At 40.8% G+C, this 16,266-nt stretch overlaps 1 protein-coding gene across 22 annotated transcripts in view; it reads left to right on the forward strand.

Moving 5' to 3' along the window:
• The window catches only part of LOC140738555 (nuclear receptor subfamily 2 group C member 1-A-like), a 160,825-nt gene that overhangs the window by 102,481 nt on the left and 42,078 nt on the right, over positions 1-16,266 (forward strand). For 21 of the 22 annotated variants that reach the window (XR_012101389.1, XM_073066010.1, XM_073066004.1 and 18 more), the window contains 4 exons: positions 566-687; positions 2,228-2,403; positions 4,254-4,391; positions 11,078-11,183. Coding sequence is in view for 21 of the 22 variants with exons in the window: in XM_073066010.1 (XP_072922111.1) it covers positions 566-687; positions 2,228-2,403; positions 4,254-4,391; positions 11,078-11,183 (542 nt within the window). In the remaining variant the exon portion in view is untranslated. The remainder of the gene's footprint in view (positions 1-565; positions 688-2,227; positions 2,404-4,253; positions 4,392-11,077; positions 11,184-16,266) is intronic. The other variant, XM_073066002.1, reaches the window with a different exon arrangement.

A 16,266-nucleotide genomic window follows, 5' to 3' on the forward strand; every position in this document is an offset into this window, starting at 1 on the left:
TTGATAGGACCAGGCATAGTAATAAAAGTTAAGCGCAGACTTGGACCAAAGGGCTTGTTTCTGTGCTGTAATTCTCTATGACTTCAATAAATTAATCTAATTGCACAGTTTTTCCATTTTGTATCTTTGAATTAGCTCCCTTAAAATTCCTCATTAGGTTGTATTTCCTGATGCAGCCAGCAGTTTTGGAAAGTAATGGTCACGATATCCTGTTGCTGTACGTTAAAGACATTGATTCTAAATGTGCAGTAATTAATTATAAAAACAATCGGGACTAATGGGTTTGTCACTTGTGCACTTGTTGCACGTAGCTCCTGAAGCTATGGGGAAGAAAGGTGGAAAGTAAAGGCCATCCTATCAAGATGTCATGTACAAATGGTGTAACAGATTCAAATACCTGTTCGACTAATCTAAATTTAGAAGTAATGAGAAATCAACTAGATAGCTGTCAAGAATATGTTTTTATTAATTTTAACTGCAAACTTGAATTACTTTACCACAAAAGGAACCTTTGCCATAGTAGTATAACTTGATGTTAAAGTAAATTCTTGTATGCTATCCTCAGCTAACAATGCCATCACCGATGCCAGAATATCTGAATGTGCACTACATCTGCGAGTCTGCATCGAGATTATTGTTCCTATCCATGCATTGGGCAAGGTCTATTCCAGCCTTCCAGGCTCTTGGGTTAGTGATTTAATGGTCTTGTACTTCAGTTTGTCATTTGGAGCTTATTGTGACGTGAATGTGTACGTGCAGTGTTCCCAGGCCATGGGCTGCAATGCACAGTTTTTATCGTTTGTCTGCAAGTCTGGCTTATCTTTGTCAGGCCACTGATCACTATTTTTTTCAGATATTCACTGACATTTGTTTGTAAACTTCAAGATCCAGATTAATGTTTGGCAGTGTAACAATCTATTTATCTCGCAATACAGCACAGAGAAGGCCCTTCGAACCACAGCGCCCAGCAACCCCCGCCGACCCCAGTTTAACCCTAACCTAATCATGGGACAATTTACAGTGTCAGTTAACCTACCCACTATGTAAACTGTGGGAGGAACCTGGACACCCGGAGAAATGCAATGCACACTCCTTACAGACGTTGCTGGATTTGAACTTCAAACTTCAGAATGTCCCCAGCTGTAATACCGTGCAGCTTCTCAAAGAAGTGTTGTACAGTTATTTGGCACAACATGTCCATATATCACCAATTGCAATGTGGTCTTCTTTGTCTTAGTAATTCAAGTGCTTGTCCAGATAGTTAAATTTTGTAATGATCTCAGCTACCACCACTTATTGAGTAAACACAATCCAAATTCCAACCTCCTTTTAGGTGGAACAATTTCCTCATTGCAACCCGTCTAAACTTTTTGTACAGTTTTCTCAGGTTCCCTCCCTCCATCAACCTCCTCACTCCATGGGAACCAAACGCAGTCTATTCTGTCCCTCCTCATAACTGAGATGTTCCATCCCAGGCCAGGCTTCCCTCTGTACCCTCTCCACAGCAATCACATTCTTCCTATAGTGTGGTGACCAGGCTGTGCATAGTTCTCTAGCTGTGGCCCAGACATTGTTTTATAAAGTTATACCATCATCTCTCTGCTTTTATATCCTGGTTAATGATGACACATAATCCCATGTGCTTTCTTCAGCACCTTATCTACTACTTCTGCCATCTTCATGGATTTTAGAACTTTGAACAAGGTTCCTCTGTTCCCAAGACTCTCTCATACCCTACCATTCATTTTGCTTGTCCTCCTAAACTTCTTCATCTCACAAGCAATTTCCAACTGCCAATATCAATATCGTCCTGTAGTCTAAAGGACCTTTACTCATTATAAACAACACCATTTATTGTATCATCCAACTCATAATGATTATAACAACGATGCAGGCCCTCGCACCAATCTCTGTGGTATGTCACTGCTCAGATGTTTCCCATTTCCAAAAGCAACCCTCCACAACACCTGCCTCCTATTAACAAGTGAACTTTAAATCCAATTTGCCAATAGTCTTCAGTTCTGTGTGCTCTAACCCATCAATCACAGCGCCTCCATGGGTATTTATTGTACCTCTTTCAAAAACTTCACATTGATCAAACAGCATTTCCCTCATATTTGGAATGTTACTGGATAATTTAAAAGTATGATGTGCAGTAATATGTTATTTTTGTACTCATGATTTTATTAAGGGTTAAGAATTTTCTGTTGATTATTTTGTTCTACAGGCCAGACAATAATACAGCTTTGGTACGCGCTTGTTGGAATGAGCTGTTTACACTTGGTCTTGCCCAGTGTTCCCAAGTGATGAATTTGTCAACCATACTCACTGCAATTGTTAACCATCTGCAAACAAGTCTCCAGCAAGGTTGGCAGGGAGCTAATCTTCAAACGGTTGATTCATGTGTGTTCTGAAATGCTGAATCATAGAATAATAGAGCATGTGTGTGTTGTGCTGTGCAATACTACTTCATAGAGTAAGGTCGCATCTAAAATACTGCTTTGATTAATCGTGCATGTGTACTTTGAAGTGCTGTACCATGAGGTTACAGAGCATGTGCATGCTATCTATGAAATGTTGAAATGTGATTTGAAGATTTGATAAATAGAAGCTATTTTTTTCTGGCAGGTTAGTTTATAACAAGGGGGATTATCAAGTTAGAGGCCATTCAAGGATGATCCCAGAAAATACACTTCAACTGGTAGGGATCTGCAGCTCCACTTCCCACCTGATCTGCCAAAAAAAAAATCTTCCCTGTTCTGGTCAGCTGAAATCTGGGTATTTTGTTCAGGCAGCATTAAGAGAAAGAAGGTGGGATGGTGTAATGAAATCACAGATTAGCCATGATTTAAATAAATGCCTGAACAGGTTCAGAGGACTAGTGTATTCATGGCACATTTCATGATCTTGAGAGAGAATGCCGAGCAGCCATATGATATATCCATTCTATAAGCTGCCCCAAGCAGTAATGAATCTTGAAGGTGTTCCTATGGTTTGTTTTAGACTATATTACAGTGTAACTGGAGGTCCTGCAAAGCACTCAAGTCCAGAAGTGTTTTGCAGTCAATGAAATACTCAGTCACTTTTGATCCAGAGAACATAGCAGCCATTTTGAGCATAGCAAGCACCCTATGTCTGTGATGTTGATGAAGGACGACAGAGAGAACCTTCCTGATATTTGCAAAAAATTCCCATGGTACTGTATAATTTTCCTAAAAGTACATTGGGGACCTCAGATTAATATCTTGTGTAGAAGTTAGCGTCTTTGAGAGCATGCCACTTCCTTGGTGGATGGAAATATCAGTGTAGATTTTAAGCTTAAGTCTCAGATTAGGACAAACTGTCGTGATTTGCTCACCCGTATGGACGAACATTACAGCTCGTTCTCTTCTACATACTCACCCCCCCCCCCCCCACCCCAGGTTCAAAACGCTTTGAGTTGCTGTGAATGTACAGCTGTCCCCAAATGCTGTACTTAAATCTTTGCTAAGTCAAAGGACTTCATTCTATTTAAAATGCCACTCAACAATGGTTTTGTTGCTCCACAGAAAACATAGGGAACACATTTATCTTACAAACATAGGCTCTTAAAATAGGAAATATTTTAGATTTTTTAAACCAGATTTATGGGAAGGAGTCTATTAAATAAGTGGGGGAAGACTCCATTTGCAACAATGGCCAGTCAATGCACAATCGGTGTCTAAACCTGTCTAAACAATGTGATTTGCTTTTGATTGACCAGTTTCCACAGGAGCAAGTCTCCCCCACAAATGTTAAGGGCTCGCTATACCTACTGCTATAGAAAAGTTTGCATAGCTATGGATTCTTGAGCATCCTAACCCTTTGTAAACCATTAGGAAGCTGTGCAGCAAATTAATTTCCACTTGCATGAAGGAATAAGTATTCATGTCAATTTATTATTTCAATTACTGGGAAGGGTTTGGCAGTAGTGCAGTGGGGTAAGATTAGTATCCAGTACTCTTATCATGAATCTTTGGACTTTGCATCTCTTAACAACTGAGGCCTCCCATCCTCAAGTTGAGAGGATGCAAGAGGCCACATGGGGAAACTGAGGGAATATTTCACATTATTAATAGAGTCTCTGAATGGAATAATTGGTGGGGGGTGGAGACAGTGAAATTAGTGCAGCAGTTAGGAATAGTTGTTTCTAGTTTGTAATGAGGATTTTATTTCATTTAATCAGTTCTATTGAAGATGAATAATGGTGCTTTTTTTTTGTTTTTAATGAACAGATAAATTGTCAGCAGACCGAGTGAAAGTGGTGATGGAGCACATCTGGAAGCTGCAGGAGTTCTGTAATAGCATGGTTAAACTATCTCTGGACGGATACGAGTATGCCTACCTGAAGGCAATTGTCCTCTTTAGTCCAGGTGAAGAAAGCTTGAATTTCTAAACTGACCAAATTATGTGTGACTTCTGAAAATCCACTTATAGATTACAAAGTACAAGTGAATTAATTACTGAAGGAATTGTATATCACTATATACAACCCTACGATTCATTTTCTTGTGGATGTACACAGTAAATCTAAGAAGCACAACAGAACAAATGAGACTGTGACCAAAAGGATGGACAAACAACCGATGTGCAAAGGACAACAAGCTGTGCAAATATGAAAGAGAAACTATATTATAATAATACATAAGCAATAAATATCAAAAACATGAGATGAGGTGTCCTTGAAAGTGAGTTGTGGCAACAGTTCAGTGATGGGGTGAGTGAAATTATCCCCACTGGTTCAAGAACCTGATGGTTGAGTTGTAACTGTTCCTGAACCTGGTGGTGTGGGCCTTGAGGCTCCTGTACCTCCTTGATGGCATCAGCAAGAAGAAAGCATGGCCCAGATGGTGGGGTTTCTTGCTGATGAATGCAGCTTTCCTGCTCCGTGTGGATGTGCTTACTGCTGGAAAGGGCATTACCCATGAGGGACTGGGCTGTATCCACTACTTTTTATAGGATTTTCTGTTTACGGGCATTGATGTTTCCATACCAGGCCTTGGTGCAGTCAGTCAATAAACTCTACATTACATATCTGTAGAAGTTTGTCAAAGTTTTAGATATTATGCTGAATTTTCAAAAAACTGCCAAAGAAATAGAGGCACTGCTGTGCATTCTTTGTAATTGCACTTGCATACTAGGCCTTTCAGGAATTTAAAGTTGCTGACTCTATCCAGCTCTGATTCCCCGATGAGGATTAGCTCATGGATGTCCAGCTTCCTCCTCTTGAAGTCAATAATCAGCTCTTTGGTCTTGCTGTCATTCACTGAGAGGTCATTGTTGTGGCATCACTCAGCCAAATTTTCAATCTCCATTCTAAATGCTGATTCTTCACCACCTTTGTCCAGTTCATCAGGACTGGGGTAAAAGATGAGGTCTGAGTTAAAAGGTGGTAAGAGGGAAGGAAGAAGTACAAGGTGGTAGGTGATAGGGTTAGTAAACAGCTGGAAAGTTGATTGATGAAAGAGATAAAAGGCTGGAGAAAGGGGAATCTAATAGAAGAGGGTAGAAGACCATGGAAGAAGGGGTTTATACCATCAGGTAGGAGGCTATCCAGATGGAATATAGGGCGTGGCTCCTCCAACATGAGTGTGGTCTCATTGTGGCAGTGAAGGAGGCCATGGGCTGGCATATTGGCATGGGAAGTAGAATTGACAAGGGTGGCCACCAGAAGGTGCCGCATTTTCTGTCGGATGGAGTGTAGGTGCTTGGTGAATTGGTCTTCCAATCTACGTTGGGTCTCACCAATATACAGGAAGCCCCAGACACAGTACATGACCCCAACAGACTCACAGGTGAAGTGTCCCTGAATGGACACATTTGGGGCCCTGAATGGTAGTGAGGGAGGAGGAGTTGGGGCAGGTGTGGCACTTGTTCCACTTGCAAGGATAAGTACCAAGAGAGAGATTAGTACATCTCCCTTAAATTGGAGCAGATCCAAGTTGCTTCTCAGGCAGGAGTTGATGTGTTTCATCAGCAACCTCACAAAGCTGCTGGACAATATGTTCTTTTTGGGCACCAGGGCTGTGGGAGTTGGTGAAGTTTACTCTGTGTTTGGCAGTGAAAGTAAGCAGAGAGAGTGTTCAGCTCATCTGAGAGTGAAGCCTTGATGTCACCTGCTCTATGTTGTTTGGTTTCATTTTATAAGAGGGCATTGAAGCCCTCTTGCAGCTATCAAGTATCCCCCATTGACTCAAGTTTGGTCCAGAATTGCCACTTTACATGTGAGAGGGCTTTCTGGAGATCATGTCTGGGCTTCTTGTATCTTACTTGGTCACCAGACTTGAATGTTATTGATCTGGCTTCAGTAGATTGCAGATCTCATGATTCATCCAGGGCTTCTGGTTGGGGAAGACCCTGAATGATACTATGGGGACACATTCATCCACGATGTTTTAATAAAGTCCTTGAAAGTAGTGACAATTCATTCAGGTCCTTTGAGTCCTTGAATGTGGCCTAGCCCACTGACTGGATGCAATCCTGTAGCCGTTCCTCTGCCTTCTGCGACCACCTCTTTGTTGTCCTTGTCTCTGGATCTTTGCTCTTTAGCTTCTGCCTGTATGAAGGTAGGAGATGGACATACAAGTAATGAACTTTCCTAAGCATGGAATGTTAGGCGTTCCTAATTGCAATACAGCAGAAGTCTAGTGTATTAGAGCCCCTGGTGCTACAGGTTATATGCTGATGATATTTGGGCAGAGATTTCTTCAAACAAGCCTCACTAAAGTCCCTAACTATGATTTGAAATGTGTCAGGTTGCGCAGTTGGTTGTTTGGTTAACATTAATATCTCAAGTGCCTGATTAACATTGGCATTTGGTGGTATGTAATTGTTAATGAGAACAGTCAGCACTTACTCTTTCAAGTTGGGAGGACAAGAGTGTCCTGCTTCCAGCACGTAAATGCAATTATGAAGAAAGAATGGCATTGCCGCTATTTCCTTTGGAATTTGTGAAAATTTGACGTGACATATAATACTTTGACAAACTTCTCTTGATGTGTGGTGGAGAGTATATTGAGTGGCGTGCATCATGACCTGGTATGAAAACACCAATGCCCTTCCAGAAAATCCAACAAAAAGTAGTGGGTACAGCCCAGTACATCACGGGTAAAGCCCTCCCCACTACTGAACACATCTACACAGAGTGTTGTCACAGGAAAACAGCATCCATCATCAGGACGTGCTCGCTTCTCGCTGCTGCCGTCAGGAAGAAGGTACAGGAGCCTCAGGACTCTTGCCACCAGGTTTAGGAATAGTGAGCCGCCAAGCTAACTTGATATGGAGGGGATAACTTGTTCCATCACTGAACAGTTCCCATAACCCAGGGTCTCATTTTCAAGTACTCTTCATCTCATATTCTCAATATTTATTGCTTATTTATATTTATTATTACATCTTTGTATTTGCAAGTGTGTTGTCTTTTGCACACTGGTGTATTGTTCTTTTGCACACTGGTTGGTTGTCCTGTTGGTGAGGTCTTTTATTGATTCTATTATGGTTATTGGATTTATTGAGTATGCCCACAAGAAGTTGAATCTCATGGTTGTATATGGTGACATAGAACATTACAGGCCCTTCAGCCCACAATGTTGTGCCGACCCTCAAACCCTGCCTCCCATATAACCCCCTACCTTAAGTTCCTCCATATACCTGTCTAGTAGTCTCTTAAACTTCACTAGTGTATCTGCCTCCACCACTGACTCAGGCAGTGCATTCACGCACCAACCACGCTCTGAGTGAAAAACCTTCCTCTAATATCCCCCTTGAACTTCCCTCCCCTTACCTTAAAGCCATGTCCTCTTGTACTGAGCAGTGGTGCCCTGGGAAAGAGGTGCTGGCTGTCCGCTCTATCTATTCCTCTTAATATCTTGTACACCTCTATCATGTCTCTTCTCATCCTCCTTCTCTCCAAAGAGTAAAGCCCTAGCTCCCTTAATCTCTGATCATAATCCATACTCTCTAAACCAGGCAGCATCCTGGTAAATCTCCTCTGTACCCTTTCCAATGCTTCCACATCCTTCCTATAGTGAGGTAACCGGAACTGGACACAGTATTCCAAGTGTGGCCTAACCAGAGTTTTATAGAGCTGCATCATTACATCGTGTCTCTTAAACTCTATCCCTCAACTTATGAAAGCTAACACTCCATAAGCTTTCATAACTACCCTATCTACCTGTGAGGCAACTTTCAGGGATCTGTGGACATGTACCCCCAGATCCCTCTGCTCCTCCACACTACCAAGCATCCTGCCATTTACTTTGTACTCTGCCTTGGAGTTTGTCCTTCCAAAGTGTACCATCTCACACATGCATGTACTTACTTGGAACTTTTGGACCAAGTCCATTGCATCCGAGCAGCACAGGGTTTATCATGAAACATAGACGCCCACCTTTTGCCTTCTCCGAATCAATAGTTCCGCCCATGCTGTGTATTGAGAAGCCCTTGGGTCTATCACCAACTCTGGCATGTTTGGAGTCAAGTGAAGCACAGAACACAACAATTCCTCAATTCTGTCCAATACAGCAATCTTGCCCTCAAGTCCTCTGTCTCGTATGCCAACAACTATGTATTTGCTAACAAGATGCAGGCTAGAAGAACTTTCATTTTTTGGTGTTTCAGCCAAGAGTCTTCCCCTCCTCCCTCTTTCCAGCTATGGCAATGTATCTTCTGCTTAAAGGTGTTATACCTGTTGAGAGTTAAGCCTTCTGAGTCCTTCAGAAGATCATGAAATCACTATTCCTTAAGACAGTTCAAAAGTACTTGCTTAAGGGGAAATTACAGGCTGCAGATTGCATTGATGGTAATTCAGAAGAGGTATATTGAGAAGTTTTGTCAGCAGCCTGCAACATATCACCGTGGTTCACCGGCATCATCTTGGATTTTTACAGCCCATAATGTTTTTTTTAAGCATGGGTTAGTTATCTGGGAACAACTTTTCAGTTACCCCCATATTTCCTTCATATTTCTGCAAACTCCTTCAGATTTTTCCATATTTAACAACATGTCCACTTCCATTTTAAAATCACTAGCAGGCAAACATTTCACGTCATTAGAACATTTTGTTAAACTTTCTCCTCATTTTCTGAGAGTTGTTAAAAAAACAAAATCTGAAGACTGAACATTTGTAACAGTAAAAACGAACATTTGCATTTAACAGTAAGATCATCTGGTAGTTTTCCCTACTTGAGGAAATCTTTTAAGTTTTCAAAACGAATGTTAAATGGTTAATTATTTTTGGAAATTTGTTTAGAGTGACAGATTAACTAATTTTAAAAGGATAACATAATGGCTTATATTGATCCATGTACATTCTCAGAGAATTTAGTGCTGCTGCAGATGTGTACAAGTAGATTTTCTAAGTTGTTCATCCTGCCACAGATCTTCTCATATACTGAGTGCTAATCATTAGAATAGAGAGTAAAGTGCCCATTTTACATCAGTTAGTTTATATTGTCACATGTACTGCGATATAGTGAAAATCTATGTTTTACCCACCATCCAGAAAGATCATGCTAGCCAGCTGAGCATTTTGTGTGTGTTACTTTGAATTTCCAGCATCTGCAGAATCTCTTGTGCTACAGAATGCAGAATAAAGTATTACAGGACAGAGGAAATGCAGTGTAGGCAGACAATACAACACAAAACAATTAATAAATAGATAGGGTGGTCAAGAGTTCATTTTATTGTATTAGGACAAATGTTAAATGAACAGACAGGCTAGCTGTGTCCTTGGGGTACTAGTCATCACATCTTCCTCTCAATTATCTTTTTCCTTTTGTTTAGTGATATGAGTTGAGCAAGAATTTGTAATGCCCTATCCCCATGCTTAGTTTTGTGTTGGTATCAACTGCAGGTGGTTCAATAGCAAGGATGTCTAAGTAGATTTAGCAGCTAATTGTGTTGCAGAATTTTCATGGATGGTAAAGCATGAAGCAAAAGACTCGCATTTTTAGTTGCTATTTTAATCATTCTGCAGAGCGGAAAATAAAGATCAGTGCATATAGATAAACTTAAGCTGAAAATGTCAAAAATAATTTTTAAATTATTTTTAAAATCACTGATACTTTTGAAAATTATTCTGTAGGAATTGGATATCTCACATACAATTAGCTTCTTGGGGCTTTGGTAGTATTCACCTGTAATGGCTTATATTTTTAATAAAATTAATTGAACAGGTCAACTTGAACAGGCTTTTTACAATAAGTACAGGAAAAGAATTCCTTAACTACAAAAAATTGCCAACACAAAGTATGGTCAGTCAGCATCTATGGAGGGCAATGAACAGTCATTGTTTTGGATCAAGACCTTTCATCTGGACTGAAATAGGGAAGGGAGCCAGTATTAAAAAGGTGGAGAGAAGAGATGGAGCAAGGGCTAGACCCAGGTGAGGAGGGGTGATAAGTAGATGGTGGAGGGAAGAGTGGCAATAGCAACAGTCTGGGAAGTAATAGAAGGAGGCAACAACCTAGATAGTGGAATCTGAAGGTGGTGCATGGGTTGGAGGGAGGTGGGGAGAGAATTCAGTGAGACGAGTGTGGGGGTGATGGGCAGAGGGAGTGGGTGATGGGGGCCAAGTGGATCAAGAGGAGAGAAAATAAAAAAGGGGGGTGGTGGGACAGAAGGGGAGCAGTTAGTGAAAGTTTGAAAATTTGGTTTTCATGTCACCAGGTGGAGACAGCCCTGGTGGAATATGGAGTACTGTTCCTCTAATTTACTTTTAGCCTCCACTTAGCAGCCAAGTTCCCTCCACTGATGCTGCCTGATCCACTGAGTTCCTCCATCACTTGTGCATTGCTTCAGCTCCCAGCATCTGCAGTCTTGAGTCTACAAATAATTGCCATTTCTGCGAACTTCACAGGAATTCCTGTGTCAGGTGAATTGTTGATAGTGACTTCATTTTTAATTAATCATAGTCAAGCTTTTCAACTCCATGGTGTAATAATTGTGAATAGTGAAAGCTTCTTTGTCATCACAGCCACAAAACAGAGGTCATTATGTATTTCCTTCATGTTATAAACCATGTGTAGCATTTTAACAACACTTTACTTTACTTTCATAGACCATCCAGGCCTAATTAATGCTGCACAAATTGACAAATTTCAAGAGAAAGCATACATGGAATTACAGGATTATGAAGCAAAAGCCTACCCAGATGATTCTTACAGGTATGAAGGAATGTTATTTACAGTTCCATCGCAGTGAGATTTGGATATGCTACAGGGCACAGGGTGTTAAACATATTTCTGTGGTGGGAATGATGTGCTGGCCAGTGTGGTCATATTTACCAAAATTATCTAGGTACTATAGTGTGGAAATTGGTATACAGTTGCTATAATTATTTGGGCAGAAAACTGGTATGGTGTGAACCAGTTTCTCAGCACAGTTTGCACCTAATCGCCATTACTGATCTTTGCAATTGTTAAACAATTCTGGCTGCCACTTGAACTCAGCCAGTTTACCAACGTGATAAATGGTGCAATAGCTATCTCTAAACTCTCCTGCAAAGTGTGTGGCTTAACAAGATGGTAATATGCATGTGGATTATTTGCAGCTCCAATTAGTTCTTCCAATCATTCACACTAACAGGGTGAATAGCTGAGAGAGTTTGTTTCAATTTCAGACTGACAAGTGTTATAGTAGGGCTAAATATTTGGTGAGCTGGCCCTGCACATGCCAGCAGCTAATTTCTCCAACTGTGCCCCTTTTCAGAAGATCCTCTGCTCAAAGCACCATTAAGTGTATTACCACTCGGAGTTCACCTTTATAAGGTTCAATGCCATCATAATTGTTTGTTGTCACAAATTAGCAATAGTTTAACATCTTTCTTTCAAATTAAGTGGCACTGCCAATATTCTGTATGTCAACTTTTTCCTGAGGTTTGTTCTACCCTCCACCACCCCTCTCCCCCCGTCCCCCACTCCTCTTTTTCCCTCTTTTCCTCTTGCTTTTGACAATTGTGTTCTCCCAAATCTTCATTTTCATTATAACATTCAGGATGATTGTCGGTATCTTCAAATGTCTTCGTAGTTCTAAACTTGTTGAAGTAGTGAAGTTGTTTCATTTTCATTCCTCGGTGTTTCTGGCATCTCCAAGTCTGAATGCTTGAAACTGCAGTGAGCAAAACAGTTCTGAATTGCCTTTCTCTTGTTACTCGATAACTATCAGTGACAAAAATCACTGCATTTTGAGCAAAAACACACACAAATGTCACTATTTAAAAACTGTTTGCTCTAATGTGCACATCTTTTGGTCTAATGGTCAAATGATGTTCACGCAACTGACGCTAGTTAGAAGCTGTTCGACAGAAGTCTCCTGGACTAATTAAGTAGCAGAGTGTCCCAAATAAATGAAGGGAGTCCCAGCTATTTTCTCATTTAGATTTTGTTCTTTAAGAATTGTCCCAAATAAGTGGCTGCCCCAATTAACTAATGGCATAATTAACCGGAATCTATTGTAAGTTTCTTATTGTAATTTATAATTTTTTTTAATATTATGCTTTGCAACATACTGCTACTACAAAACAACAAATTTCATGACATATGACAGTGATATTAAACGCATTCTGATTCTGAAATGATCTTTCGTTGTTGACAGGAAGATTTGCAGATTTTACTTGCTGGCTGTTCTCTTACTAGATGTTGCTCCTGTGATGACAACCCAGAGTGTTACTGGGACTCCCAGCTGTTAGGGAAATGCCTCATTCCCTAGTTCCAGAGTCATTGTCTCTAAACACTCAGATCCTGAATCTTGATCTCTTCCTGCTTGCTGATTTGCCCCTGTGCTAATCTTCTGCCACAGCTCTCTACCACCAGTCTTGCCTCACTCCCTGCCTGTTTGTCAGGCTTGTTCTCTGACATCAAGTCTGGACATGGATCACTGCTCTCACTATTTCGCTGTATCAAATGATGTGTAAAAGTGGTGAGAGATATCCTGGGTTATTGGACACAAGACCAGGGAAGTTGTCACTAAGTGAACACAAAGTTCACACTTGTTGGCCATTCTGCTCAATTTCGAAGTTCACAGTTCCAAGTAAATTTATTATCAGTGTACATGTATGTCACTGTACAGTACCTTGGAAAAGTATTCCGCCTCTACATCTATTTTACATTTTATTGTCTCATTTTCTAAATTTAAGATATATTGAAGTAGGATTTTTTGAGCTAATCTAAAAAACATTGTGCATCATGTCAACTTCAAAGAATTTCCAAAACCTGTCAACAATTTATCAAAAATTAAAAACCAAAATTGTAAGGCTGAAAAAGTATTCATCCCCTTTGTAATTACTATGCTAATTTAATTAGGTACAATACTATCTATTACCTTACCAACTCACCCAATTTGTTGATGTAGAAAATTGGAGGGTCATCTGTTTACCATTAATTCATAAGAATAAATGCCCCCCCTCTCTGTTAGGTCCAACAGTATAGTAGATTTTCAACAGACCAAACCAAATGAAGACAAAAGAGCATTCTAGATAAGTTATGGAAATTCTGATAGAGAAGCACAAATCTGGGGAAGGGTGCAAAGCCATCTCAGAGGCACCAAATGTACCTCAGAGCACAGTGCTGTCTATCATGAAGAAGTGGGGAAAAACATATGAACCATAGCTGCACTGCCTAGGGCAGACCGCCTATCTATATGTAGTCACTGGAGAAGAATTGCACTTGTAAGAGAAGCTACTGTGATGCAAACAGTCACTCTGCTTGATTTGCAGAAGTTGGTAGTTGCAACTGGAGATGACATTTGTGACTCCATGATTTCTGAGGCCTTGCACAAAAAGGGTATGTGGCCAGGAAGAAGCCCTGGATTTATTTTAAAAAAGGCATATCCTTGCCCATAAAGACTTTGCAGAGCATCACTTAGTAGATACTCTAAAGATGTGGTCAGATGAAAATAAAGTGGAACATCAGCCAGTAACATCCTCCCTACTATAAAGTATGGTAGAGGTAGCATCATGCAGTGGGGGTGCTTTTCAGCAGCAGGGACTGGAAATTTGGTCAGGCTTAATGGGAAGACAAATGCTTCTAAATATAGAGAGATCCTTGATAAAAGCCTGCTAGCCACTTAGAGAAACCTTAAACTGGGGAGGAAGTTCATCTTTAAGTAGGACAATGACCCAAAGCACAATGTTAGAGCCACCGTGGAGTGACTTCAAATGAGGAGAATTGATGTCCTTGGGTGACCCAGTCAGGGTCCTAACCTTAACTTGATTGAACATCTCTGGTAAAAACCTTATGATTGTTATCCACCACTGCTCCCCAACTAACCTGGCACAGCTTGAGGAATTTTGCAAGGAGGGATGGGCAAATCTTGCTCCATCATGTTGTGCAAAGCTAATAGAGACATACAAAAAAAATGCTGGCTGTAATGCTGCAAGAGGTGGTTCAACTAAATACTGAGCAAAGGGAGATGAATATTTTTGAACTGCTGACATTTTAGTTTTTGAATTTTTAGTTTTACATGCTTTATAATTTTCTAATTTTGGGCTCTACTGTGAAAAAGGAGCATGTGATTCACAAATGAAAGCTCTTCAGTTAAATTGATCAGAATTCTTGGTTGTAGTACTCATTTATGTGAACAAACTGTTGGGGGCTGAACACATTTTTAAGGCACGATATACAATCCTAAGATTCATATTCTTGCGGCATTCATATTAAATACAAAAAACATAATAGAATCATTTAAACCCCCACACAACAGGATGGACAAACAACCAGTATGCAAAAGATAAACTGCAATTACATAAAGAAAAAAAAAATAGATATGGAGAACATGAGATAAAGAGTCATTGAAGGCGAGTCCATAATGAACAGTTCAGTGACGAGTGAAGTTACCTCCTCAGTATCGAGAGCCTGGTGGCTAACTGTTCCTCAGCGTAGTGGTGTGAGTCCTGAGGCTCCTGTACCTTCTCCCTGACGACAACATTGAGAAGAGAGCATGGTCTGGATGGTAGAGGAGCTTGATAATGGATGCTGCTTTCCTGCGACAACGCTCTGTGTTGATGTGTTCAGTGGTTTGGAGGGCTTTACCCTTGATGAGCTGGGCTGTATCCACTACTTTTTTTTAAGCTTTTCCATTCAAGAGCACTGGTGTTTCCATACCAGGCCATGATTCAACCGATCAATATACTCTCCACCATACATTTATAAAAGTTTGCCAAAGTTTTAGATGACATGCTGAATCTTTGCAAACTTCTAAGAAAATAGAAGTGCTTTCTTCATAATGGCACCCAGGACAGATCCTCTGAAATAATAACACTGAGGAATTTAAAGTTGCTGACTCTCTCACCTCTGATCCCCCGATGAGGACTGGCTCATAGACCTCCAGTTTCCTCCTCCTGAAGTCAATAATCAGCTCCTTGGTGTTGCTGACATTGTGTAAGAGATTGTTGCTGTTGCACCACTCAGCCAGATCTTCAATCTCCCTCCTATATGCTGATTCGTCACCACCTTTGACTTGGCCAACGATATTTCAGTATTGGCATTGCAGCTGTGCTTAGACTCACAGTCATAAGTATAACAAGTGGAGCAAGGGCCTCAGCACACAGCCTGTGGTACACCTGTGCTGATGGTGATTGTGGAGGAGATGTTGCCAATCAGAGCTAACTGAGGTCTGCAAGTGAGGAAATCAAAGTGCCAGTTGCACAAGGAGGTATTGAGGCCAAGATCTTAAAGCTTATTGGTTAGTTTTGAATTCTGAGCTGTAATCGATGAAGAGCATTCTGATGGATGCATCTCTGCTGTCCAGATGTTCCAGGGTTGAGTGAAGAGCCATTGAGATGGCATCTGCTGTGGACCCGTTCTGCCAGTAAGCAAATTGGACAGGATCCAAATTGCTTCTCAGGCAGGAGTTAATGTTTCATCACCAACCTCTCAAAGCACTTCATCACAATGGTATAAGTGCTACTGATAGTCATTGAGTCAGGTTACCACGCTCTTTGTAGGCACCAGTATTGTTTGAAGCAGGTGGGTACCTCAGACTGCTGAAGGGAGCGATTAAAGATGTCGGTGAGCACTCCAGCTAGTTTTTCAGCACAGATCTTTAGTACTCTGCCATCTTGGCAGGATTCTTTCCATGAAGGGTGCTCTCAAGTTGGCCTCAGACACTGAAATCACAGGGTCATCAGGAGCTCTGAGAGTTTGTGAAGGTGCCTCCATATTTTGATGGTGAAAGAGAGCATAAAAGGCATTGAGCTCACCTGGAAATAAAGCCTTGTTGTCACTTATAGAAACATAGAAGACCTACAGC

The sequence above is a fragment of the Hemitrygon akajei genome, chromosome 14, assembly GCF_048418815.1.
Source record: "Hemitrygon akajei chromosome 14, sHemAka1.3, whole genome shotgun sequence".
Taxonomy (NCBI): Eukaryota; Metazoa; Chordata; class Chondrichthyes; order Myliobatiformes; family Dasyatidae; genus Hemitrygon; species Hemitrygon akajei.